General features: G+C 41.3%; 1 protein-coding gene across 10 annotated transcripts in view; it reads left to right on the top strand.

Annotated features, from left to right (window-relative positions):
- Positions 1 to 27071, top strand: part of casz1 (castor zinc finger 1) — a 196886-nt gene extending 169815 nt beyond the window's left edge. For 5 of the 10 annotated variants that reach the window (XM_077218159.1, XM_077218158.1, XM_077218155.1 and 2 more), the window contains 15 exons: positions 840 to 905; positions 3869 to 3959; positions 7100 to 7264; positions 9105 to 9277; positions 9373 to 10235; positions 13475 to 13607; positions 14049 to 14112; positions 14842 to 14996; positions 15720 to 15842; positions 16048 to 16365; positions 16504 to 16702; positions 18132 to 18303; positions 20580 to 20728; positions 20898 to 21126; positions 23049 to 27071. In XM_077218159.1, coding sequence (XP_077074274.1) covers positions 840 to 905; positions 3869 to 3959; positions 7100 to 7264; positions 9105 to 9277; positions 9373 to 10235; positions 13475 to 13607; positions 14049 to 14112; positions 14842 to 14996; positions 15720 to 15842; positions 16048 to 16365; positions 16504 to 16702; positions 18132 to 18303; positions 20580 to 20728; positions 20898 to 21126; positions 23049 to 24316 — 4168 coding nt within the window. In that variant the 3' untranslated portion in view covers positions 24317 to 27071. Of the gene's footprint in view, positions 1 to 839; positions 906 to 3868; positions 3960 to 7099; positions 7265 to 9104; positions 9278 to 9372; positions 10236 to 13474; positions 13608 to 14048; positions 14113 to 14841; positions 14997 to 15719; positions 15843 to 16047; positions 16370 to 16503; positions 16703 to 18131; positions 18304 to 20579; positions 20729 to 20897; positions 21127 to 22110; positions 22450 to 23048 lie in introns of those variants that run through there. The other 5 variants (XM_077218154.1, XM_077218152.1, XM_077218151.1 and 2 more) reach the window with 2 other exon arrangements.
- Positions 27072 to 27636: the final 565 nt, after the last annotated feature.

Below are 27636 nucleotides of genomic sequence, written 5' to 3'. Positions count from 1 at the left end.
ATAAAGATAACTTTCTGGGGTCAGAAGACCTCTGCTGGCTTTAAAGTCAGATTGCAAGTTTGTAGGGGCTTGGTTGGCACTCTTTCTATGAGTTGTCTTGACCTTGTCAATAGTTCAGGTTAGCAAGATCCTTAAGGCTGTTCTCCAGCAGTCCCTGGAACAGCCAGCTGTGTGGCCATGTGCAAACACACACATACTGTGATTTGTTGTCAGAACCAGCCCTAAAGAGGCAGATTAACCCCAGGTCATCCCCTGCTGGAGCTGCTCATGTTTTTAGTCCTGAGTTAGTGCTGCTGAACTGCTGCCACCTTGAATACAAAATGCTTTGCACATACTATAATGTGTTACATTAGGAATTCCTCCTTTTAAGTGCTTATTCAATGAAGGTGGGATGCTAAGTCAAATGCAGCCACCAAATCCAGACTTTTAAATCGATGAGGATTGTTTCTGAAATAGGATGTCCTAAAAGCCGTAGTCATCCCTCATACAAGGGCCAATCAAACAAAATAAAACGCATGTAGCCATTTTCTGCCTTTCTGACACTCGCCGCACACCCTCATCTTTGCATTTGTGCTCTCTCCAAAAACACATAAATAATTTATGCATTCAAAAACATTTTTTCCTCTCTGTGCTTTCATTGTTGGGAGGCCATGCATCAAAGTGTGCCTATATACCTCCCTAATTCATTCCCAAACCAAATCGCTACTCCATTGAAGAAAATGTATATTGATAGCCCAAACTTTGAAATGGCTCATAAGTAAATACTGCGTCAGTTTGTTTTTATTACTGATGGAATGCATACCATTAATCCTTTTCTCTTTTTTTCCATGCTATGATAGGAATGGCCTTCCTCCCGAGAAACCTGTCACAGAGGACGTCAACGTATACCAGAAATATATCGCCAGGTATGCAAATCCTCACCCTCACAAAACTTCACGACAACATTCTTTAATCGATGACATATTTCACAGTTTAATAAAGCAGAATGTAGATTTGCAAAAATACACTTTCTGTGTGGACGATAAATTACGCGTAAGCACGCCAGGTTTATGGACTAAGGAAAATTAATTGAATTAAAGGCTGGAAAGTGAGTAATTTTTTCCCAGTGTCAGTTTCCCTGCCAGCGCCGAAGCTGAACTCTCTAAAATCTTAAGCAAACAGCTTGAAATGTTTGCAAAAACATCGGGCACATTAGACTGCCCTGCATGTGCCTGTGTGTCACTGGGCCTGACTGCACAGATAGTTAAGACTTTCATTTCTAATATCTGCACTTCAAATGAAGATACTGAATCAACTAAATGACAGGCACTCGCAAATGCAGACAAAGCGCAGAGATAGATGCAGCACACTCTAATGCAGCTTCTGTTTCCTTTTGTCATGCCAGTAGAAAGGTGATTATCATTTGTTTATTTATTCTTGCCTTAAAGAGAGAAAAAGGCGCATTTCAAAAGGCAAAGTGGCTTTGGCGTTAATGATTACTCTCCCAAGCCGTAACATGAAGGCCACAAATCAAAGCCCTGGCACTAACAGACACACACACATCCTTGTGCACACACAAAAACCCTCCTTGGACTGATTACATTTTGCAAGAAGATTTAATTAAGGAATTTTTAATGAGGCTTCTGCTGGCACTGCCAAGAACTGTTTTGATATTTGCACTGCATAATGCATAAAATTTGTCTAAACATCTCGGCAGTTGATGCGCGGGGAGGCAGTAGATAAGCCCAGATACAGTTTCAATTTCCGTGTTGGGAAAAAAAGAAAGGAAAGAGAGGAGGGGAAAAAAGAAAAATGAGGACTCATAAAAAGGGCAAATGCAGCCTGGTGTATTGGGGGGTTGTTGAAGGATCGGGGTGGAGGGGAGGAATCATCCACGCTAATGAGAGAACAGTCGTGCTAAAAAGCAGCTTTGTAAACTTGTCTATACCCACCTTCCCCCCACAAAAGGGGAAAAAGTTCTTTATCTCCTCGCACTGCCTCGGTTTGATGTTTAAAGCGCTTCCCTGGTAGTGTTTAGTCACTGTTTTCCCTCCTAAATGCTTTTATGTACCCAGCATTGCACCAAACTTTGATCGGCATGTCTCTATTGTAACGGGAGATGTGCAGCAATCTCTGTATCGTGGCGATATTAATATTTAATCCGCCACTGAATAGCAGCGTGGCCCATTAGCCCCCTGACGCGGCAAGTGGGAATTGTCCAGAGGCAAAGTGATACAGCTGGGGTGGGCTGCCATCCCAGGGGGGTTCTGTGTACATGGGGCCGGGAATGTTTGAGTGCGACACAGAGGGGATGCTAATGGTGGGTGAGTTTAATGTGTACATTTATGCATAATGAGTGCGAGATATAAAGTCTGTACTGTAGCCTGTGTTGTAATCTCTTTTGTAAAGCAATAGTTCACTCAAAAATGAAAATACCATCACCAGGTATTCATCCTCATGTCATTCCAAAATCATGTTACTTTTTTTCTTCTGTGGAATGTAAAAAGACACATTTTAAATATTGTACTGCTAGTTTTTACCATGCAATTACTATGAATGTGGACTGAGGATTTAAAGTTTCAAAAAATAAAAAAGGAAAATATAAAGTTCTTCATATGACTATATTTTTTTAAACTTTGGAATCCAAACAATCGCTGTGCGTGAGAAGCGGACCAAAAATTTCATTGATCACTTCTCTCTTCAGCAAGCTTCTAACTACTGTTATCGAAACAGTAAGTCCAACTAAATGAATGATTCATCCACAAACCTGATAATACTACTTCTCTCATGAACTTTCATGAGTTCAACTTTAAGTATGGCTCCAGGAGAATTGGAATATAGTCACATAGATATGTTTTCTGATACGGTTATGGTGCTTGATATCTACAGTTTCTTGGGTGAACTGTTCCTTTAAGATGCAAACAAAACCAACTTAAGCGCCTGCCACTTCCCCAGCCCTTCAGAACACCACCCACGTTTAGCAGGTAGTGGATTCACCGTTCAATTAGCTTAATGAACTTAGCAAAGTGATTTGTAAAAGCAGTCTAGGGATAATCCAGGCAGTAGGGGGAAAAAAATTACTTAGCTTTTTCTCTACTTCAGCAGATGGTGCTCTTGGCAGCGGCGGTGCGAATGTTTATTTGTGTGTTTTGAGCTGTAATTGGAGGTTTTTAACAGTCATCATCGTCAGGGTTATAATCAGCCTGTAAACACTCAGGAAATGTGCCTCTTTAAAGCGCCGCCAATCCACGGAAGACCGGGCAAGTCAGTCGGCGAGAGTGAAGAGGAGGAAGCCACATGGAGACACACTCAAACCTTTCTATTAGGCCTAACCTTTCCCTGATTAAAGCATGGGCTGTTAACCTGGAGAGCTGAACGCTGATTTGCCAGGGCTTAAAGCACGAGCAAATGAGCGAATTATGTCGGGGGTTACAGTTTAATAAGAGTCTACCTACTGCCTTTGAAGGCAATGGAACTAATTTGGTGGAGATTGCTGTGGCTGGAGAGTGAATTGCAATCGTATGGTCGAGAAAGCGTAGGCCTGTTTTTCTATGTGTTTATAGTTCTTGGTAATGACTCTGAGCTCCGTGAAGATGACACTGTCAGTGTTAGGGCATCTATCAAGCGGAGATAAAAGGCTAAATTGTCCTTTCAAGATCAGCCCCCACATTGTTAGAGGTTTTGTATATGGAATAGAGGTAGCAAAAGGCAACTCCTTTTCAGTAAGTGCTGATTTTTTTTCTCTTATAAAATAATCTCTTTATCTCACTTGCTGTTTCTGAAATCGTGTTTATCTTTAGCTCAATATGATGATAATGTTTGGTTTAAGAATACTTGGCCAAAACAGTAACAATTACAGTGTTTTACATGTATTTCTGTCTGATTGTAGGTTCTCTGGGAGCCAGCACTGTGGCCATGTGCACTGTGCCTACCAGTACAGAGAGCATTATCACTGCATGGACCCCGAATGTAACTATCAGGTGAGTACAACAGCCACAAGCAGGATTCAAAATGAACACTCAACAAGTGCAAAGTAAAATCGCCTGCAACTTTCTTAATTCACCCACGAGTGGCCAGTTTAGCAAAACGCTATTTTTGGAGTTTTATTTTTATTTAATCTTTATTTATTTATCTATCTATCGGAATTTTATCTTGAATACAAATGCAAAAAGTGGATGTCCTTTCACTCCTTTTTGACAATAAATGAGATTATGTGAGCGGGGCAATTTTTGCAATCTGACGGGCACGGTTCAACACACTTTAATATCCATCCATTACTGCTGGAAATCTAAGCGCCTTGCTTCTGTAAGCCAACAGTATAATGCACAGAGTGTCACAACACCATTTTAAAGCTCACCTTCACACTTTCCCATCACTACCTAACAGGAGTGGAAGATAACTATTAGAGGAAAAAATTGAAGTGTGCCAGGTTACACACAAGAAAACAGCCAAACAAAACCTTACGGACTAGTCTTTTATCTTGGCACCACACTGGCTTAACAGGTTTAGATAGATGAGGGCTATTTCTCAAAACTCAATCAGACTGACAATGGCTTTCCTTTTTTTTCATAGTTAATGGTAAATACTTCCAAAAGATGCCTCCTTTTTTTCCTAAGGACATCTGCTAATACTCTTGGGCCACTCATAATCCCCTTTCACATTATTAATCTGATCCATGTCCCCAGAGTTGTCATGTTCAGCACAGCAAAATCAGCATTAAGCAAATCAGAACACAGACAGCAGCGGCTCATGCGCATATGGTGGAAAAGAGCAGGCAAAGACGGGCACATTTGTCGAAGACATCAAAAATCCTCCTGCAACGAGAGCCGCACAGTCTTTTCTTTATCAAGTCCTCTCTAGTCATAATCTCCCACTTCATTTTTAATCATCTGATTACATTTTTCATTATAAACATCTAGGAATCCTGCTGAAGACAACAGGGCAGCTGTTGTATCTAAAAGAGACTTATTCAGCCCAGCAGGCTGCCTCTTGTTATTCAAGTACAATTCTTCAAACTGTAAGCAGAGCTGGTTCAAAAGTCCCTTTGAAGCTGTCCGTTTTTGGAACTTGCGTTGCTTAAGAATTCATTAGCCACGTTTCCATCCAAAGCTGCAAATTCAACTTCTGCGTTAAATTGGAATATCGCATAAAACGAGCTCATACGTTTTTTTATGCGCAATAATTCATTGCCGTTTCCATCCAGCATTTTTTATGCAATATCCCAAAATACACATAAAAATCGGTGGATGGAAACATAGCTATAGACACTGTTGTACATGCACATCATTTTCTGATTAAGGTCAATATTCTGGTTAAGCCTTTACTCTTAGAATTTTTTTTAATCCACTTATTACCAGTGTATGCCATGAAGTTTCTTTTAATGTTTGTGAAATGTTAGTTTGCAAATCTTAATATTCTAAATATAATTTAAGTGACTTACAATTCTGATCAATTCAAGCATAAACATTGTTGCAGCTTAAACACTAGAGCATGGGACTGGCAATCTTTTTCAGATTTCTATAAACCCAGAACTTTGCCTTAATCTGGTTTTGGCAGTCAGGTTATGGAATTTACATGATGCTTACAAAATTAGAATATGACCATATTCGGATTAATATTGGAATTTTCCTGTACATGTAAAGGCACTCGGCAGTTTAGTAATGACAGACAGGAGGCTGTGCGTACCTCAGCTGAAAGGTGAGGCTCAGATGAACTTGTTTTTGGAATTGATAAGTCATTAAAATGTTACATGACACAGTGGTGGAATATTATCCTGCGGTTGCCAGCCTTTGCTCCACTCCATACCGGCCCTGCCTCTCCTTTCATGGCCATCTTGCAATGCGATGGGAATCCTAAAATAAATGTCCACACGACCGTGTGGCCACTCTTCTAAGTACAGAAGCCCAACTGATACAATTTCCTGCTGTTTTCCACAGTTCCGCTCAGTGTGGTCGGATCTAGATCAGTATCTCTTTTTATTTGTTTGTCGACATCCCAAATTCCTGTCATCACCGTTTGTTGGAAATTGGCTCATATATCATCTATTACACTTCTTTTGAAACAGGAATAGAAATGTAACACTATATGTAGCCAAGATTTAAGTATTTATCTTTTTGTATTTATATATCTTTATTTTGTATTTGCCTGTAAGATTATCTTCATATTTAGGCATTGAGGTTTTATGGATGTTTCGGTCAAGTTTTTTTCTCCTGTTGCTCATTTATGTAGAAAATATGGATTTAAGTTGGAAAAGGCTCATTGATTTCAGCTACTCTTGTTTCAGTTCCTGTAATATTAGCTCAAGCCCAATTACTGCAGATTTGGTTGCCCTGATCTCTCAAGAGTGAGGTTTTTTCCCCTACATCGCTTTGTCTATCCCCCAACCCCCCCCCCCCCCCCCCCCAACCCCAACTTCTCCATGGTGTAGGAGATTTAAATTTTGAGGAGGAGGGGTATTTTAGCATATTTCCTCATTATTATTGTCTAACCCTGCACAAAACTGTGCTTTAATACTTTAATTAAAAATGGAATCATATCTCAGACGGGAATTAAAAAAGAAACATTTTTTGGTTGCCTTGTTTGTTTGTTGGTTGTCTTTTCCCCGTGCACGTTCCAAAACCATCTGCATGGAACATGATTTTTCAGAAGCGGAGAATATCACAACTGTGATCTCGTATGTCATGTGATCCATCTTAATTAGAAATGGTGAAATAAAATGTAATTAACCGTCTAGTTCAGGAACCTTTTTTGAAGCAGCACATCATGCACAGATTCAAACATCAGATGAGCTTAGAAAATAATACAAAGTCATATTTTTGTAATAATGCTATGCTTTGGGTGCGTATAGTTAGTGTATAGGGAGTCTATAAGGCAAACTCTGAATGAAATACACCCTTCAAAGTTCTCACGTTTAATTGTTCTACTCTGCAATGCGAGTATTGAAAAGTAAATTCACCATATACCTGCTGCTACGATATGCACCATTAACCCACCTATCTGCAATTTTCTGCAATGCTTTGCAGTTGTTGCATGAGTAATAAAAGAACGCATTGCTGGTTTCCTTCAGAACCTACACAACACCTCCCCCACCTCACTAACTCTGTATATCTGTTGTTTACAGAGATTCACCAGTAAGCAGGATGTGATAAGGCATTATAACATGCATAAGAAGAGGGACAACTCCCTGCAGCACGGATTCATGCGTTTCAGCCCTTTGGATGACTGCAGTGTGTACTACCACGGCTGTCATCTCAACGGCAAGAGTACCCACTACCACTGCATGCAGGTAAACCACAGCAGAAACCCCTAGTTTGCAAAAAATAAAAATAAATAAATAAATAAATGCAAATTCACCCTTATACAGACACATGCAAATATCAGTTCCTCTGCTTGTACAGGATTTGAGAAAAAAAATATGGTTTCACTTTATTTCGATGGTCCCTTTAACACATTCTGTGGACTTTAAGTAATGTTGTACCTTCATGTCTTCTAACTCTCATTAGAGTTTTAGTTGAGTATTAGCAGACTGGTAAGGTTTGGTTTAGAATAAGTTGACATGTTGTTGCAAAGTTACTTCGAGTATAGTAAATAGAATCTTCACAAGGGACCATCAAAATAAAGTGTTACCAAAAATATATATTTCAGGGTTTCATAACAAATCTTAATTCGTCCTTACACAAATTAAGGCCTTAAAAATCTCTTAAATCGGACCGGAAGGTCTTAAATTCATAAAGTCATGACATTAAATGTTTCATGCTTTGCAAAAAAGGAATATCTTCCAATACAGAATAACTAAACATCTTTAAATTAAAATACATTTACTCTTGATGCGGTCTTGAAAATTTGAACAAAATCTACTTTCCTTACACAATAATAAAGTTAATAGCAGCAGGCAAATATCACAGACTTTTGTACAATTCAGTCTATATTGACATTAAAGTACTTCAAATTTTTCCTCAAGGCCTAAATGAACATTTAAGATTTTTTTCAGTTTTTGTTCATAAGACAGAAGGTGTCAGAATAAATCAAATTAAAATAAAGGCATGAACAGGATGTGGCCCTCCTTTCCCCTCACACCTTTCTCCCTCACTCCTTAGTTGGCATGGATAAAATTCTGTGAGTTGTTTATATGAACTCAACATTTTTCATCTTTTAGTACCAAGTGGCGATTATTTCCCACCAGATCTGTTTAATTCTTTACATCTGCTTATTTTCATGGTGTCACTTTCGAGCCGAGCTCTTTTTCACCTCAGACAACAGTGGCCCAGGACTTAAGATATATTCTCTTTTTTTAAGTCTTCCTAACGGTGTAATTGTTATTAGACATTTCAGATCTTGTTTTAACAGCAGTGAGAACAGGCAGATGTTGGCACCCGTTCGCCTGATTTACAGAGAAAAAACAGAGTGGCATTTTTTTCATTGTTTGACTGAATATGGCCAAGTTACCCTGTTTGCACGGGTGAAAAGTGCCAGAGATGATATACAATTGCTGGTTTTAATTCAAACATTAGTTCACATTCGTCTGCTGCCCAGAGGGCTCCTGAGTGCTGCTGTTGAGTAACAGAGCCGAAGTAAGTGACAGCATTCCCGAACAACCCCCCTGACTCTTCTACTAAAGCATAGACCTCTAATATAGACTTAAAACCTTAAATGGAAAAAGGTTTCAACCACACGCCGCCTCACCATGCTGCTTTCGCTTGCCACATATTGCAAATCACAAAATATAGTCCTGTCTTTTATCTCTTTGAAGCTGTTTTCATGAAACGCACACCTGTTTTTTTTGGGTAAAGGGTTTGCTTTTCATATTTTATGAGATGTCTCAAGAGTATATTTTTAACAAAGCTCAGATCTTGAGAAAATGTTTCCTGTTCATTTTTTTTAGGTCACCTGTTTCTTTGCTCCCCACATTGAGTTAATCGCCAAACTGAGCTATTTTTGTGTCACATCTCGAGTTGTTTTCATGTCCCTGCAGACTACAAGAGCTCAAGCGCCAAGCCACTTTTTTTCATACTGAGCATTTTTTATCCAGTGCAACAAAGTGAAACTCACACATGGTGTTTATTTCTAAACCATGCTCACGCTTTGTCTCATGAAAGCATTTTTTTTTTTCATTTCCTGTCTGTCAGGTGGGCTGCAACAAGGTGTACACAAGCACATCTGATGTCATGACTCATGAGAACTTCCATAAGAAAAATGCACAGCTGATCAACGATGGCTTCCAGAGGTTTCGCGCCACCGAGGATTGTGGGACGGTCGTGTGCCAGTTCTACGGGCAAAAGACCACCCACTTCCACTGCAGGTACAATGGTCGCTCCAACTCAACTTAATGTGTCAACTTAATGCTAACTTCAATACCATTTTAGAGTTTAATCCTTCGCCTCTTCCGCCTCTCAGGCGCCCAGGCTGTACCTTCACCTTCAAGAACAAGTGTGACATTGAGAAGCACAAGAGCTATCACATCAAAGATGACGCTTACGCCAAGGACGGCTTCAAGAAATTTTACAAATACGAGGAGTGCAAGTATGAAGGCTGCGTCTACAGCAAGGCCACCAACCATTTCCACTGCATACGCCAAGGCTGCGGCTTCACCTTTACCTCCACCAGCCAGATGACCTCACACAAGCGCAAACACGAGCGCCGCCACATTCGCTCCTCGGGTGTGCTTGGCCTCTCTTCCTCCTTCCTGTTGCCCAAAGATGATCAGGACGAGTCCAGCAATGATGACCTCATGGACTACTCCGCAATTAGCAGCAAGAACTCCAGCTTAAGTGCTTCTCCAACCACCCAGCAGTCCTCCACTGTACCGCATCTGCTGTCCACTCCCATCACCACCATGTCCTCCAGCCACAGCGTCAAGCCCACTGCCGCTCTGCCTCCGGCCAGCCGCATTTCCACCCTGCTGTCCCAGGCTCTACCGAGCAATGTACCCATGGCCCTGGCACTCTCCAACAGTGCACTGGCAGGTGCTTCCAACCCCTTCTTCTCGCTCATTCCCAGAATGCCCATGACGCTCACCCCCTCTGCTGCTGGCCTGATATCCGTGGCCACCTCTGTAGCTCACTCCATGCCCAGCGATTCTCTACCCCAGACCTCCACCCCAACTGGGGACCCAGCTGCTGCTACCGTAGCTTCCACTCCGACTTCATTCGCTGCATCATCCATCATGGAGAAGATGTCGGCCAGCAAGGGTCTGATATCGCCCATGATGGCCCGACTGGCAGCCGCTGCTCTGAAGCCCTCCAGTAACCTGGATTCAGGTTTGTTTCATCTTTCCACAGTATCTTATGATCATCCAGATCAGTGATTCTCAACTGGCGGGTTGCACACAGCAATTTTAATATTTATTAGTATATTTATTTATGTAAATATTAGTCATTAATATTAGATATTAAAATAGTTACATTTAATAATAATTAAAATATTTATGTACATTTTTATTTTAGAATCCATATAAAAGGATAAAGATTTCTTCTTTTTTTTTTTTACAATTTAACATTTATTTTAGAATGTAAAATTCTGGTCAATACTGATACACCGATAATTATTTTCTTATTATAGCTGATAACCAATAAATGGCCGATATTAAAATTCTACATTGTCTTTTCAAAATAAATTAAAAATAAAACCATTTGAGAATCACTGGACTAGATATTCCCAATGTTTATATCTAGAACAAGTGTGCATACTCTATCAAAGGATCAGTTTTTCTCACTGCGTTTAATCGTGAAAACATCAGTTCTTTGGGTCACTCTGCCCATATGTTTCTCTTTCTCTGTACCCATACCCATCAGTGAAAGTGCACTTTCAGGTCATCTTGCGTATGCTATCCACAGAGAAAACTCTGATTTCAGGATTAAGGCAAAATATGAAAGGGCTGGTTTGCTGCTCTAGTCTTGTTATTGCAGCGATCATTGTCATGATACCCACAATCCATTAGCAGATAAGTGCTGAAATAGTGAGTGGGCTCTGTAAAGCTGCCTCTAATAGCATTCTCAGGAGGATCCCAGGGCCTGTGTTCTACATGCTTCCTCATCACCGGCCTCTTATCTGAGCGTGCACTCGTTCCAACCAAATGGAGCCTGAATAATATTAAGTTGAGAAATTGGAGGTACAAAGCAGCTTTTTATATGCACTCTGATATAGAGGAAGAAATATCAGAAACTGGTGAAGCAGAAATGACTCAGCGTTTCAGAGAGGGCTGTGTGTGTGTATATAAAGGCACTACTTGTTTCAGTTTGAAAACACTGATGCGGAGTCTGTGAAGTCTTTACTCTCTAAGCGTTTTAGGCTGGTAAGCTAGTGGGTTTCCTTACAAAAATAAAATACTGTATTGTGAGGGTGTCATGGGACTGATTGATTACCATATTCATGTAACATGCCAGTGCTTCTTTTTTGTGAGGTATGGGGACAGGATCCTGGTTGTAAGATTAGGGTTAGCTAAAATATTTGCAGAAGATCCTTAAAGGGTTTCGGCTGCTATAAGGCTGTCATAACCTTTACTCCTTGTCTCTTTCCAGGTGTAGATTTTGGAAGATCAGATCTTCTTATAAAAGTCCTACTGCCCTACAAGAAGGCAAATAACATTAGCATATTCTCTCTTGTGTGAGCACCTTGTATTTAGTTTTGGTAACTTCAAGAAAAGTAGAAAAAGAAAATCCCCTACTAAACAGAATTGAGAGTGCAGATCATAATGTGGCATTGCTAATTTTACACGTTTGCTCAGAAAAGACGTGTGAACAGGACATTTGGGTAAAATATGAAGAGGATGTGGTCAGAGCTCAGCGTTAGAAATGAGAGAATGATGTTTACTGCAACTATTTTCAACAGCTTTGTTGTTTTCTTTCCGACTATTTTTGTTGTTAAGGGCCAGTTTGCAGAGAAACACGTCTCAGTCCTGCTGCATAAAAAGAGCCGATTGCTAATTTGTTCAGGTGGCGTTATTTCCTAGTTGAATACTCACTTTTTTTTTAATCTACGTTCACCCCCAGAGTGTTTTAGAGGATCTTGAAATCTGAGGGGTTCGCTAATTAGACACACAGTACAAATGATCTTTCATGAGTTCAGTAACTTTGTTGAGGTAATTACACCGTAACATTATTCTTGGATAATTTCCAGAAAAACACAGCGTTGTGAGCATGTGCTCTCTCCCACGACCCCCCCCCCCCCCCCCCCCCCGCTCTCTTAGATCATCGCCGATTTTTATCATAGAAACTGCAAAGCTGAAGGTTTAATGACTCTCCCCTCACGTGGTCGTTATTTAAATGTCCCTTGTTAACGTCAGACAGGTTGTACCCAGAAAAAAAATGAGAGAGAAAAAAAAAGTGAGAGCTTTGTAGAGGGCTGATGTAGGGCACAGTCATTTACGGACAGGCGGGGAGGTTAATATCAGTACGACGTTCTTCACACATATAAAGACCACAGATTTGGATGGATTGGAGGTAGAGGAACTAGGCTAGTTTTAGGTGCAAAGACAGGCAGTAATTAGTCAACTGAGCATTACACACAGTAAAAGAATGAAAATTAGGCTGGTATGTCGAGCTACCGAATTTATTAGGATGTGATGCGCCTAAAGCAGACACATCACAATGAGTCACTAGTTCACCTCCATAACCAACACAACGAGTCAAAGCAAATGCGTCAGGAAAGTTAGAGTGACACATCTGATAAACTTGTGTTTGTGTGTGGGCGTTTGTGTTTGTGACCCAGAGGAGTGTCTCTCTTCTCTTTTCACATGGTTAAATGCCCTCTGAACTGAAGGCCAAGGGCAGGGTGGGCACTAGCTGTCACTTTTCCTCAGCGGGCCTGGTGTCTTAAACAACATTCACCCGACCTCGCAATCACTGCTGATGCACTCATCGCTCCATCTTTGTGCCTTGAACTCCTAGCTGTTTTTTAATAAAATACCACTTACTGGCTACCAAAAGCCCGGCTTTCTCTGTATAGCCTTAGGACAAATTAATATTTCAATCATTTGGGGATTGGAGGAAAAGCCAGGTCGCATTCCCATCAGCGTCCCTCCCACCTTCTTCCTACATTCCACATCGTCTGCATACCTATTTTGAAAATCCGATCGAGAGGTCACGCTATTTGAACCAATCTGATTGGCTGTCACCTCTAATCTGACGGACAAGCAGATGTTCCTTTTGGGCATGCTCCTTCGTCCGTCGCCGAGCCAACAAGGACACACTGCGACGGCAGGGAGGGGCGGGCAGTCTGAATCTGCCACTTTCCCTCAGCATTAGCATGCCTCTTAATGACCAGTTAAGAGGCAGGCCCGCAAATGAGTTGTGACAAGCGCTGCTGAAAACGGAGTCTTTTTCCCTCATTCCTGCTGCCTCTCAATCAGCATTTAAACGCCTTGACGGCCTGACATAATTCCGCAATAATTATCACTCCTGGTCTTCTCCTTGGCCGGGACAGAAGTCAGATTGGATCTCATCACGGCGGAATAATGCTGACCAACAATAACTTTGTTTTTCTCCTTCTCTCTCCTCAGGGATGGGGCAGCAGACTCAAGCAGGCCGGTTTAATCCGGTCGAGGTGAAGCAGGAGCCGGCGGATAGCGCTTTGACGGCCCCCCAAGACTCTGTCCAGGAGCACAGCCTGGACCTGAGCAAGAAAGACCACAGGTATCCCATCATCTCCCCCCTCTCGGCTCACGCACAGGCCCGCCCCGCCCCGCTTTGATTTATCTCTCAAATAATGCCGTATTGTGTTAATTAGTGTGAGTGCTCTTGTTAAAACCCCCTTCACAAGGTGGGTCTGAGGAGTGATCAAGGAGGATGAGATTTACACGCTCCCTCCTTCTCCCACCACGAGGCCTCCTTTGAGGAAATCCATCATATGAATGCAAAAATTCTCCCATAATACCCTCTTTTCATAATGCACGTCAAGTATGAGGCATGACATGTTTGCACATTCATTTAGATGAAAGCGTGTTCACATAAACCCTAATTCCCAGCCTCGTTCCCTTTTTTTTTTCATTGTATATTCGCAATCTCGGATAAATTATAATATTTACTGTTCTCATGCAAATCCTGCCTAAACACTGTTCATTTTGCATGTTCTAGCGCTGAATCAAACGGACACCCTGCACCGGGAAATACATCTCTTTTATCCTCACTTATGAATAAGGTAAGATTCATCCATCAAACGCTTTTCATCCCAAGACAAATTAGCAGGATGCAGAGGGGGCTGTTTGTTTTTTAATGTTTCACCGCTAATAGGATGAGTTTGTATCATTTAAATTTTCCAGCCATTTTTCATACAGTGTAATTTCAGTCCGCCGCTCGCAAATTAATATAATGAAGCAGGAGCCGGTTGCCACGGCAGATATATAGAGATGTTTGTTTTTTGATGAGCTGTTTTGAACTCTCCGTGCATTTTTTTTCCCTGGCTTTCTTCTTTTTCTCCTCCATCTGCTCTATCTTTATTTATGGACTTTGTAAATTATTTGATTAAAAAGTCAGCACCGAGAAAAAAGAGCAAATGTCACGCTCATTTTTTAAAAAGACGAAATGGTGGCGAACAGATATTTAAATGTTGTATGTTTTTGTGGGGATTAAAATGGACATCGTTTTAATCATAGATCTTCTATGACTAGTATAAATAGTCTGCATGTACCATTACCTTGATGATTTAAATAGAAAACTCGCTCTAGTTCTCCTGATGGCTTAGCTCAGCTCTCTCTCTCTCTCTCTCTCTCTCTCTTCCTGTCTCTCGCTCTAGTTCATATACAAGACCGAATTGAAACACATCTGAAGCCTCAAACATAGAGTGCACAGAAACCGTTGTGTGTTTATCCTCGAATAGAACTAGTGTTACTGTGATGAAGCATGCCTAAGCATGTGTTTATCTCTGTAGATGAATCCTGGTTTCTTCAGTGCTTTGGATCTGAAGTCAGAGATGGAGGGAGCTCAGGCGGCAGACGGCTCAGACGCAGCTCAGTATCTCAGTAGGGTAATGAAGAGGTCGTGCCCAGAGAAACACACTGAGCTGTGGAGGACCTACCTGCGCAGGTGCCTGAAATCATCTTGTGTCCCTATAGAGTCCCTTTACAGCTTCAGCTTTACTTTTCAATGTTTCATCCTCACTACTTTTCTTTTAGACTTGTTTAACTCTTTCACATTAGCTGTGAGTTAAATTTATGTGGCTTTCTTTCTTTTTCTTTCTTTTTTTCTTAAGTGAACTAAAGCTAAACCGTGAAAAGAAAGGGTGAACAGTAATACACCTGAAGTATACACTTTCCTTTATACATGTCTATAAATTGAAACCTTAAATCATGGACATGTTATTATTGTCAGTGACTATCAACACGTGTGCCCAAATAGATCTTCCATTACAGAGAACACAGTCGTGTTTTGGCTCCACATCCTCTGTGTTTTGTTGAAGCTGGTGTCTGGTTTTTGTCACCATCTGTCTTTATGATATACCCTTTTGCTTGTCAGTGCCATCCACAGTGTTTGTTCCCAGGTTGTTATGTGGAAAGAGAAGATTTATCCAGAGCATGTGATGTTATGTACAGTATTTAGTTACAAAGCCCTAGCAAAAGGTCCCAGCAAGAGACACTCTGCTTTTGGCTCAGACGTAGTTCACCTAAAGAACCACCTTACTCAAAGTCAGATCCTCGTGAGCTAAACCGAGAATACAAGAGTGTGTTTGAGTAACTGACCTGAATTTACGAGCAATTTGACTCTTTTCCTCATTTTAAAGTTTCCCCATTTTCTCACATGTTTGTACAGGTATGACACTGATGATTTCTGTGAAGGCCAGTGTGATTTCCTGCACAAGATCCATTTTCATTGCCTGGTGGAGGATTGTGGGGCGCTTTTCAGCACATTGGACGGAGCCATCAAACACGCCAAGTGAGGAGCGCTCTGGTTCTGGAGCATTACAATCAAACATAATGAAGTTAAATCAAAGTTTTCAAATGTTAGAGTTCAGGCCAACACACAAGTGCACATAACACACAAAATTTACATGATTATGATCTAGAAATGTTAATTTGCTGCTATGTTTGGCGGCTCTATTAGAGCTCATTTAATGGGTGTTGCACCTCTCTGTCATTAGCTTCCACTTCAGAGCCAACCTGAAGGTTAAATCGGAGCCCCCTTTCAACGAGAGCAAGGAATCCAACGATAGCATCCCTAATCAGATGACTGCCCCCATTTCCATGGCCAAGACGCCTCCCATGGAGGTGCCCAGCCTGGCTCTGTCAGGGGGTTACAGCTCATCCCCCTCTCTCCATGCCTGGAAGCAGCTGGCTGGATCGATCCCCCAGCTTCCCGCTTCCATGCCCAGTATGCCAGCCACTTCCCCTCTGGCCACCACATCGCTGGAAAACGCCAAGCCTCAGGTCAAGCCTGGCTTCCTGCAGTTTCAGGACAAGTGAGTAGACACTGCCATTTTTGTAAATTCATAATACCGTGGTGGTGTGATTTGAATGGGCTTTGCTGCCTGTATTTCCATGTCTTCTGTGCAGTTTTAAATATCTGACAGACGTTTCGTCACGCTTATCTCCTACAGTGATCCTTGCCTGGCCACCGACTGCAAATACTCGAATAAGTTCCACTTCCACTGTCTATTTGGAAATTGCAAATATGTGTGCAAGACATCCGGGAAGGCTGAATCACATTGCCTGGACCACATTAACCCCAACAACAACCTGGTGAATGTGCGAGACCAGTTTTCCTACTATTCTCTGCAGTGTCTTTGTCCTAATCAGGTGAGCGTGACTTCCAGAGCCAATATTCTATCAAACATTATTTATTGAGTCTTTTTTTAGTGGCATATACACTTTCAAAGGTTTGAGGTTTCTCTTATGCTCTTATGTCTCATTTATTTGATCAAAAATACAGAAAAACAGTAATATTGTGAAATATTATTACAATTTAAAAGGATTTATTCTTGTGATAGCAAAGCTGGTTGTTCATCGTCATTACTGCAGTCTTCAGTGTCACATGATCCTTCAGAAATCATTCTAATATGCTGATTTGGTGTTTAAGGAACATTTCTTATTATTATCAATTTTCAAACCGTAATGTTTTTCAGGATTCTTTGATGAATGGAAAGTTCAAAGGAACAGCATTCATGTGAAATAGAATTATTTTGTAACTGCAAAAATGTCTTTACTTTCACTTTTGATCAATTGAATGCATTACTTAAAATACTAATCACTTATCCTACGTATCCAATTTTGACCGATAATATACGACTTTCTCAAATAATAAAAATTATTTTAATGATCAAAAATAATAAAACTATAAATCCCTTGCATTTATGCCATTGCAATGCATAGCAACATGCTAAATCCAATTATTTGCATACACAAGCACCATGCTTTTTCCTTTTTTGTTTTCTCAGAAAATGTACAAATTGCATTTAAAACTCAGAAGACAAAGACTTGAGTACATATTTATTTCTCCACAACAAATAAACAAACAAACAAACAAAAATAACTAAAACCACCGTGGAGCCTCCAAAGCTGTATAAAATAAACAAGTTTTGCTTTTCATCAAAAATTCCATCATTAATAGAAAAAAGCCCTCCCCTTACTGCAACTTGCATTTGGAGCAAAACCTGTTTAAATGAATTCATTTATGCGTCCCATCCCCACTTCTCGAAGCTCCCCCTCCTCTCCAGAGTAGAGTGGGTTCTGTTTATGTGCTCCTGGGGGAACTGCCTCTCTGGAAACAGATGGTCGTGCAGAAACAGGTTACATTGCAGAGGACACACACATGCACGCACACGCAGACTAATGAATTGATAAAAGAGCTGTTTTAGAAATAGATGAATCGCCAAATGAACTAATTGGTGTGTTGTTATTGGGGTCAGCGGCTACAACATGAACCTAAACTTCAGATTTTCGCTGGTCAGTGAGGCTGGTCCTGTCACATACTCTTAGAAAGAAAGAGAAAAAGGATTTAATGAGCAGACGTAACCTACTTCTTCTTTTGGTACCCTGAGTAATGACTAACTAACTGACAAATGATCGGACCTCATTTTGGTTCAAAAGATGGTTTAGTAATGCTTGTAAATGAATGTAATATCTAATAATTGGGTTGTGAATTAAATGTAGAAAACCAAACCATTGAGACAGACAGCTGCACAAGATGTTCTCGCTCTGAGTTTTGTTTATTTGCTGTTCTCTGCAGCACTGTGAGTTTCGTATGAGGGGCCATTATCATTGTCTGAGACCTGGCTGTTACTTCGTCACTAACATCACCACCAAACTGCCCTGGCACGTCAAGAAGCACGAGAAAGCCGAAAGACGTGCCGCTAATGGGTTCAAATACTTCACCAAAAGAGAAGAATGTGGCAGACTTGGTAAGAACCAACTTTTCATGTTTAAAAAGAAGCCACAGATCACAGAGCTCATTCTGTCATTATTTACTCAACCTCATGTAGTTCATAAGCTGTATGCTGGTTTGGAAAGACATGCATGTGAAAAGATAATGACCATATTTTCATTTAATCCCCCTCAGTCCTTTTGGAAATCTGATTTTCTTGATTCAGTGTGGTTTGCCAAGTAAATTAGTGAATTCAGCATTATCAAATCTTACATGTTCCAGCCTCCCACACTCTTTATTGTTTCGAGCACTGCTCACATTAGTTACTCATGTTTCCAAACACTCTCTGTTCATTCGTTCACTCTCCCACGTTATTTTCTAGCAGTGACCGCAAGCTCACTGTTTGTAATACAATTGGAAGGATCAGAGATGGTGTGAAATCAGAGATGATGTAACTAATTTCACATCCATGCCATCACCTGCTATAAAAACACTTTTTCCATTGGCTCTGGCTACAGGAAAAGTGTCGTTCTCCTTGTTGAGTTGGTAATTGCCATGCTGTTTGCAGCACAACAAACTGTACAGGGCGTGAAACGGCTGTGCTTCACACTTATTCACTGAATTTTGAGTATGTTTCTCAGAAGCTGTTATCTCATTAGTATCTGTGCATTGATATTTTGTCAAGTGAATGGTTTACATTGACAACAGAGTCGGTGCTAGCAGGCGTTTGGATTTTGCAGAACAAACACGTTTGGTGGAAATAAAGATGGTCTCATCTCATTGTAAAACTGGGGACGTTTTATTTATATTACAGAAAACGGGCCGAGAAAAATGGTGTCTGCCTTTTTGTCATACATTAATACTTCAGTATTTATAGTAGGCAATCAAACAGAGGTTGTTTTCTTGGGTATATTTAACCTGTCAGGAATGAGCAATTACATATGTTTGTTAATTACTGTGCCTGTCGAGCTCAGTCTGTTTGTGTTGCTCTTTTTCAAGCCTCGATCATCATCACAAGCAGGCAGATTAAAAGTTTGTATTTTATTTTCTCTACTCCCCTTCCCTTAAAGGGAGAGTCGACCAAAAAATGGAGAACCCTCATTTCGAATAAAACCGATCAAATTTTCTTCTTCGGAGGGAGACGTTAGGTAGAATGTCCAAGCTGCTCTTTTCAGTGCAGTGAAAGTGAATGGGGTCTGTGCTGTTGAGAAATCAAAGGACAACAAAAGCATCTGTATAAAATAGTCTGTAATGTATGTCTTTTGAAGCCACATAAGAGCTCATTTTAATTGCATGAGAGCAACTTATTTTTGTTCTATTGAATAAAAAAGGTTGAGTTAATGATGACAGAAGGTTCATTTGTGGGTCAACTATCCCTTTAAGTCGAGAAAAGAACATTTATTGAAGAGTGGAAAGTATCACAAGTGTCCACAGAGTATAAGGTCTCTCCTGTTGCATTGTTAGTGGTATAAACCAGGGACATATGACAAAAGCAAGCCATAGAGTCATAAAGAATTGATGGTTCAGCTGGACTGGGAAAATGGTATCCATGGCAGCCACATTAAACAGAACACCGGCGATGAGGTTACCAGGATCTGGTGGCACAAGAGCCCTGATATTTCAACATGTGCTCATATTTACTCAACTCTGCCGTTTTAAAGTATATCACCCTTGTGTACAAAAGCAGTCTGACAACAGGCGGCTTGTTGCATGACGCCACGGGTGCCATGGTAACGGACAAGCCAGCACCTGCCCTGAATGCTATTCTTTCAATTATTTCAGCACGCATTATTCACAATAAAATTATTATGAGCACCCTACAATATTTGATTAGTGCGCAGAGGTAGTCTTTAAATTTGAAAACATATAGCAATTAAAATCTGTAGGGCCCTTTGTTTAGAAAAAAATAAATAATAAAAAGCAAAGGGACAGGCGTGAGGGGGAGGAAACACACCAGCAACAGATAGGTCATGAAAAATGAATTTAATATGGAAATAATTGTGTGTTTACTTTGGTTTGCAGGGTTGTGCATTATTGCTTCTCCAAATGCAGAATGTATTTATGTAAATTCCAAATTGAATAAAAGATGTCATTGTAATAAAAGAGCACCACAGGTCTAATCTTCAAAAGGTTCGACTTTCCCAGTGTGACACTGGACTCATCTGCTCTGTCTCTCTGCATTATGCAGGCGCGGGACGGAAGCACAATGTCCTCATTACCTCGTTGAGAATCCATGATAAATGTTGTCCCTGAAACCCGGGCGCGATGAAGATGGTCTTTGCTCAAGTTAATTTTGTCGCTCGTCTCTTGCAGGGTGCAAATACAACCAAGTTAACAGCCACTTCCATTGTATCCGTGAGGGCTGTCAGTTCTCCTTCCTGCTCAAGCACCAGATGACCTCCCATGCCCGCAAACACATGAGGAGGATGCTGGGTAAAAATTTCGACAGAGTTCCTTCCCAGGTACGAAGAAATTTACAACACTTTTTGAAGCACAATTATAATATAAAGCTAATTTTACTCTCAAAATTGTATATAATTTTAAGTCAGCCCCTTTTGGGAATCTTTTTTTTAACATGAATTCAACGATTTTTGCAAGTGATAAAATTATTTTATTTTTGGACATTTGTAGGTCTCTCGTGCCCACCAACATGAAGAGATGCAGCACATGGGCGGTCTAACTTCGTCTGCCATGGTAGGCAGCCACCCTAATATGACCAACTTCTCCAGCATGATGGAGGACAATGATGACTACATGGACTACACCGGTGGAGGAAGCCCACTGGGCCTCTCCTCAGAGTCCTCCAATCAAGACCGCAGTTGCACCAGCACCCCCGTGGGCAACGATAGTTCGCCAGCAGGTGAGTCGACCTCTGCAACAAAACTATTTAATCGCAATAAACATTTTCAGCCTCGCATGTTTGACAATATGTGAGGGAGATTAAATGAAACCACATGCTCAGTGTAGCCAGTGGAGCAAATTTTTAGAGATTTCTTTGGTCAATCAGTCAATCAAATTTCATTGTGTTCCTTGTGATGGCCTTTTGTCCTTCTTTGAAAAGAGAAACATAAAAACCTGCACCACGTCTCACTGATTTCTCTGTAGCTGACTCATAAAGCTACGTACGTTGCATCAGAGCCACCAAATGTTTCCAATTGTAATGATATTTATTAAATTATAAAGTCTAAATAAACACTAAATTTGTCATTTAGTATTCCACACATAACTTACATTAATGCCATCCCTGGGGTGAGTACATAACAGAGGCATACCAGACTTTTCTCATCTCTACTGTCATTGAAATATGCCACACACAGAGGCAGCACAAGTTGTTCATTTTCTCTAGGCTTAAAGTGTTTTTTTGGGGGGGGGGATATGACAGAAAACACAGAGAATGGACAGATATTAATATAATGGGTATCCTGGGAACAACAATAAACAGCAAAAAATCATCTGGATTTAAATATTTTTTAGCCAATCAGAAAACTTATGGATGGTGGGGTTTCGGAGAGAACTTGTGGGGTTGAAGGGGGGCAATGGGTCTAATTCACGGTCGAAAGTTAGCAAACTGGCTAACAATGCTATCAGCACCTTTAAATCTGGGCCTTTGCTCTTTGAATCTGAGCTTTCCTTCGTTGAATTTTTTTTATGGGTTTACTGTTTGATTTCAAATGTTATCTTCCATTCTCATCACTGTTGCTTTCGTCTGTTGTCTGACTTTGGTTACCATTTGGCTTTCATTATTTCATTACTTGATCTCTTTCCCTTTTTACCTCCCCACCCTTGTGTCTTGTACCTTCCTGTCTCTCTGTTACCATCCTTCCTTGGCACCATGTCTCTGTAGGACCAGGCTGTCAGGTCCCTGCCTCTGCCACCACTACCTCTGCTGACTCTCCTCCTTCTCAATCTGCACCTCCTCCTCCTCCACCACCTCCTCTTCCACCTCCTCATCAGCCTGCACTCCAGAGTCAGCCTCCATCTCTCTCCTCAGCTCTTCTCCGGCCACCACTCCCCTCACTCCCATATCTCCTCTCCCCATCCTGTCTATCATACTCTCTGCTCAGCGCCTCTTTTGGAGCCACTAGGAGTGTTGTCATGCCAACCAACACACCAGCTTTCAGCCCCATCATTCCTACTTCGTCTTCGGTTAAAAATGACGTCCCTATAGTGCAGGACGCTGCAGGTACCTATCTCTTCTCCACCCGAACACTGCAGCTCTAGAGTTACAGTAGTTTGTACTATGGGTAGCAGTTACAAAGCCATTAAAAAGCATTAGCTGGTTACAACTCTTTAGCTTTTTACACTTGCAGTGCAGTTCATACAAGTCACTGTGGTAGTGGCTTTAGACTTGTGTAGTACATTGCACACCTGCCATTAGGTCCACTGTCTAAAATGCTGTCCATTAGTAGCCTGCTGTAAAGGGCTGTTTTAATCATGCCAGGCTTTAATAGAGTCATGTGATTCCTGCTGGCCAGGACAGGGAACACATCATTAGCACTGACCTCAGGCTTATGGGAGGGTATCCTGCTCTCCCATAAAGCCAGATGTACGGAAGCACCTCTGAACTCTCCCAATGCCTAGACGTGACAATCACGTTAAAATGTAACCAGTACATTATACAAATGGGACTGTCTCTGTTTGATTATGGCATGGAATCACATTATGTAGTATATTGCTGTAGGAAGCTTTGATAGGGCATGTGGGTACTCCGGTTTGCATAATTGCTTTGCTGCCTGTCTTTCTGATTGAAGTCTAACTTGTATATGCCTTTTTTGCAATCAGGTAACACCATCTCTATCCCCACGGCAACTGGTGCCAAGAAACGCTTTTGGATCATCGAGGACATGTCACCCTTCGGCAAGCGGCGCAAGACCGCTTCGTCTCGCAAGATGCTGGATGAAGGCATGATGCTGGAAGGGTTCCGCCGCTACGACCTCTATGAGGACTGCAAGGACACGGCCTGTCAGTTCTCCCTGAAGGTCACCCACTATCACTGCACACGGGAGAACTGCGGCTACAAGTTCTGCGGCCGCACCCACATGTACAAGCACGCCCAGCACCATGACCGCGTGGACAACCTGGTCCTGGATGACTTCAAGCGCTTCAAGTCTTCGTTATGCTGTAACTTCCCAGATTGCCAGTTCTCTGGCAACAGCACCCACTTCCACTGTCTGCGGTGCGGCTTCCGCTGTACAGACAGCACCAAGGTGACGGCGCACCGCAAGCACCACGGCAAGCAGGATGTGATCAGCGCTGCCGGTTTCTGTCAGTTCAGCTCAAGCGTAGACTGCGAGGTGGCCGACTGCAAGTACAAGCTCAAGTGTTCGCACTTCCACTGCACTTACCCAGAGTGCAAGCACACGGTGGTGGGCATGTCCCAGATGGATTCCCACAAGCGCAAGCATGAGAAGCAAGAAAGGGGGGAGCTGCCTTCGGTCTCCCCCAACCAGGATGGCAACCATCACCATCACCACCACCACCACCACTCTGGCCTAGCTGTGCCCCCAATGCCCATGAATCTGCACCCAACCTCACCCGGCACACCGGGGCTGACCCACAACAATATGGCCATGTACCTCACTTCGGCAGGGGCCACTGGTGAATATGAGCTTTCGGGCTCAACGCTCAACCTTGACAGCTCTCTGAACCTGGGGACGGACACCAACAACTCCTTGTTCTTCCTGAAAAACGCTGCTGGGTTGGGCCTCAGCGACTCCATGGACTTGAGCAAAAAGATGCACCGGGAGCCACTCTCCCTGGCCACCAGTTCTGGCCCTGCTGCCTCAATGGGCCTTAGCAACCCTCAGGACGACACATCCGGCGATCCCGAAGATGACCTATCACCCGAGGAAGAGCCGTTAGCTGAGGAGGATGATGACGACGATGATGAGGAAGAGGAGGAAGTAGAGGAGGACATGAATACAGACTCGTATGAAGATTCCATGCCAGAGCCAGAAGTAGACAAAGACAATGGAGAGTGTTTCGATGCTTCCATGAACCACATAGAGACTTCCCAACTGGATAAAGAGGAGCCGGAGGCTGAGCCCTAATCTATGCTGTAGGAGAACTATGAATTCCCTGAACAAACGCAAGTTTGAGTGGCCTCATTTATCATGCTTCGAGACGCTGCAGATGACAAGAAAACAACCAACTACAAGAAAAGCGAAGGCCCAAAATGATTTATTATGATGTTTACAAGATGACCAACATTATTAATTTAATTATGCATTAAAAAATGAACAGAGAAATAGACAGACGAGGCCCTCTTTAACACATGGGTGGCTATGTAAACCTTTTCCTACACATCAGTCTTTTGTGTGTGTGTGTGTGTGTGTGTGTGTGTGTGTGCATGTTTGACTTTAATTTATTCGATTTCATTTGTTACTTTTTGTGTGTGGAAAAAATAAGGAAAAAACAATCTCTCTATATATGACTATCTATATAAAGTAGATGTGTGTGGATGTTAATGTACATTTTAATTGCAGTCACTGGATTGCAGGACCCTCGTACCAACCTGAAAGCAAAGAAAAGCGTACATTGCAGGAAATCTTTTATAAAGAATGTTGCTCAAATAATTGATTCAGAAATACCCTGTGTCATTATTATTATGAATATTATTATTGTGCAGGGGCCTGCATCAGTGCTTTGAGTTCTATGCTTCTCCGTTGATCAGATGATTTTTTTATTATTATTTACAATTATCACAGTTCTCACTTAAACCTGCTGTCATGGTCAGTGGTGTCATAGGCTCCATTCCATGTGGACATTCGCCTGCAACTTCAGGACAAAAAACAAAACAAAATCAATGACCAGTGACTGCAAAGCTTCAGACCATAAAAGCATTGATCTCAGTGAATGCTAGCTCTCACCTGATTTCTGTTCCTTCTCCTTTTCTCAATGAGGACCCATTTGGCATTGCATATTCATAGTGCACTTTTGTATAGATAAGGAGCAGATACTCAAGCCTCTATTTAAGACGTTTTGTTATCTTTTATATGATTGCATTAATATGGCTTTTTGTTTGTTTGTTTGTTTTTGCATTATTCTCTAATTGCACAGGCATGACCAGGTGATGTGGGGGTGTCTCACTGTAAATGGGTCTGTTTGGACGGCGAGAGTTATCGCCCCCTGTGTTTCGGAGAGTTTGTAATGTGATGATGGTGCTACTGCCCAGTAAGAATGGGAGGAGATTACAGCTATGTCTTTGTTTTGCTCCACAAATAGATGTCCTAAAGTGTCCATCAAACACAGATCAGGAGACAAGTGTCTCTGAATGTAGGGAAACGTTTGTAGGTGTTATTTTTCCTTCCTTTTCCCTCCACAGTTTCTGTAGCATGAAGAAAAAACAAAACAAAAAAACAATAGTTGCAACAAAGTGAGGATGGAGACTGGCTTTTTGAAGCTTCTTTTTTCAGAAGCGTCATGTATCTATTTCTAAAAGAAGAGGAAACATGGAGAGAGACTTTCTTTTCTAGAGGGCTGAATGGAGGACAGGCATCACAAAGGCACCATGATGAATGCTAGCGCTGATAGCGCTGCTCGGAAAGTGTGTGATTTTATGAATTGTACAGACGGAAAACAATGTTTCAAGCTTTTGTTTTCTATTTACAACAGCTGTGGTTTCACTCCAATAATAAGAAGTTATTTAATATTTATGTGACCTTGCAATGAGAAAATTCTAGGGTGTTTTATGCACTTTTTAGGTTCATTTTTACCTTTTGAAATGATGGCATATATCTTTTGACAGGGAATTTGCTTTACAACGTTGTTTAGTTCACTTTGCTTTGATGCACAAATAGTCTTCAGTGTGACGAAGAACTGTTGTTCTGTGTTTTATTTAAGAAAAAAGAGAAAAAAAGTGTTTTTCTTCGCTTCCAAGATTGGATTGTTTCAATATGAAACAGGCATGCTAGAACCTGGCTTGCTTAACAAGTAACACTAATGATGACTGTAATTTAAATGAATTCTATACAGAGGAAATTATTGCAGTTGCTTCGCTCCAAATTACAAAAAAAAAAAAAGATTTTTGTTTACTTGGCCCCCATTGAAGATAACAAAGAAAAGAAAGGCGAGGAAATTAATTATTTCCTAAACATGGCTTTGAACGAAGTACCAGAATATAGGCAACTAAATGTGTAGATGGTTATCTTTGAAATATTGTTTCAGGAGGGGGAAAAAAAGGTTGTATAGTATTTTCTTCTGTAAAAAACTATATATGAACAAAAATGCTCTTTGATTAAAAGCTTCCTTTAAAAAGAAAATAAGAAGAAATAAAGAATAAAAAGTTAAAAACTGAACTAACACCAGAATAGTTTGCTTGAATGTGTGTGTGTGTGTGAGAGAGAGACCGTATGGAAGCGTGTGTGTGAGGTTTTATTGTTATTACCATGGTTTCCCCATAGTGCTAGAGGAATTAGTGGTAATTAAATCTATACGAGTCACATTATTGTAGCACTGAACTGTGGAGTGTATTTCTACCTTATACGCAAGGAAGTCATCATTTTCAAAGCTGTATTATCATGTGCGATCACAATAACGATGATACCTGCATACTTTAATACCATCCACAACTCTTTGTTTGCTATTGTTTTGGTGTTTGTTTTATTTAATTGAACTTCTGTATTTTGCATATGGCATGCCCCTTTCACAGGCCGTTTGTTCTCTGGTCTCGAGTGCAAAGGCGCAGGACTCACACTGAAGCAGCTGTTTGCCTGGGAGATACTGTGCACTTGAATACATTTTATGTGTGTAAAATAGCAGGATTTGTAAAGAGTCGAAATAAAGAAATTCTAATTATTATAACAATGCAAATGTTCCACACAGTGTTTCTCGAAATCATAGCTTTCTTTCCCAAAATGCAGTGTGGTAGTCTTAGGTAGCTGTACTGTAGGGAAATGGTTTAACGAGACTGCGGTTAATAAGCAGCTCCCGCTGAGACTCTCACTGTTAAAGGGCACCGGGCCCCGGGTCTGTGCTACGCCCAGCAGCGCTCCACACAGCATACACTGAGGATGACAGTATTTTAACATCTTTTTTATTTTTCTCTGAACTGAGCATTTCATACAACAGATTCAATATGGGTTTACAAACAACAATAGAGCATCAAATTCCGACATAGTCACAGAGCGAGGGGACAAATGTTCTCTGGTGCATTTCGGGAAAGTTTCTAACACTCTAAAACGGTTTTGGGTGGTTGCTTTTTCATTGTTTTCTTTCATTGTGTAGGTTGCTCGTCGCTCTGCCCAGTATCACCATCCAGTCCCACTCGCTACAGCTGTTCTCTTGCCTCACCCTCCTCTTCCTTCTGATGTGTCTTTAAATAAAAACGTGTAAAGCCACCACCATCTGTCTGCCAGCTGGCATCCTGCAT

The sequence above is a fragment of the Siphateles boraxobius genome, unplaced genomic scaffold (assembly GCF_051911475.1).
Source record: "Siphateles boraxobius isolate OS27281-9 unplaced genomic scaffold, OSU_SipBor_1 77, whole genome shotgun sequence".
NCBI lineage: Eukaryota > Metazoa > Chordata > Actinopteri > Cypriniformes > Leuciscidae > Siphateles > Siphateles boraxobius.
The sequence above is the reverse complement of the archived record's forward strand: the minus strand, read 5'-3'. Positions and strand labels throughout refer to the sequence as shown.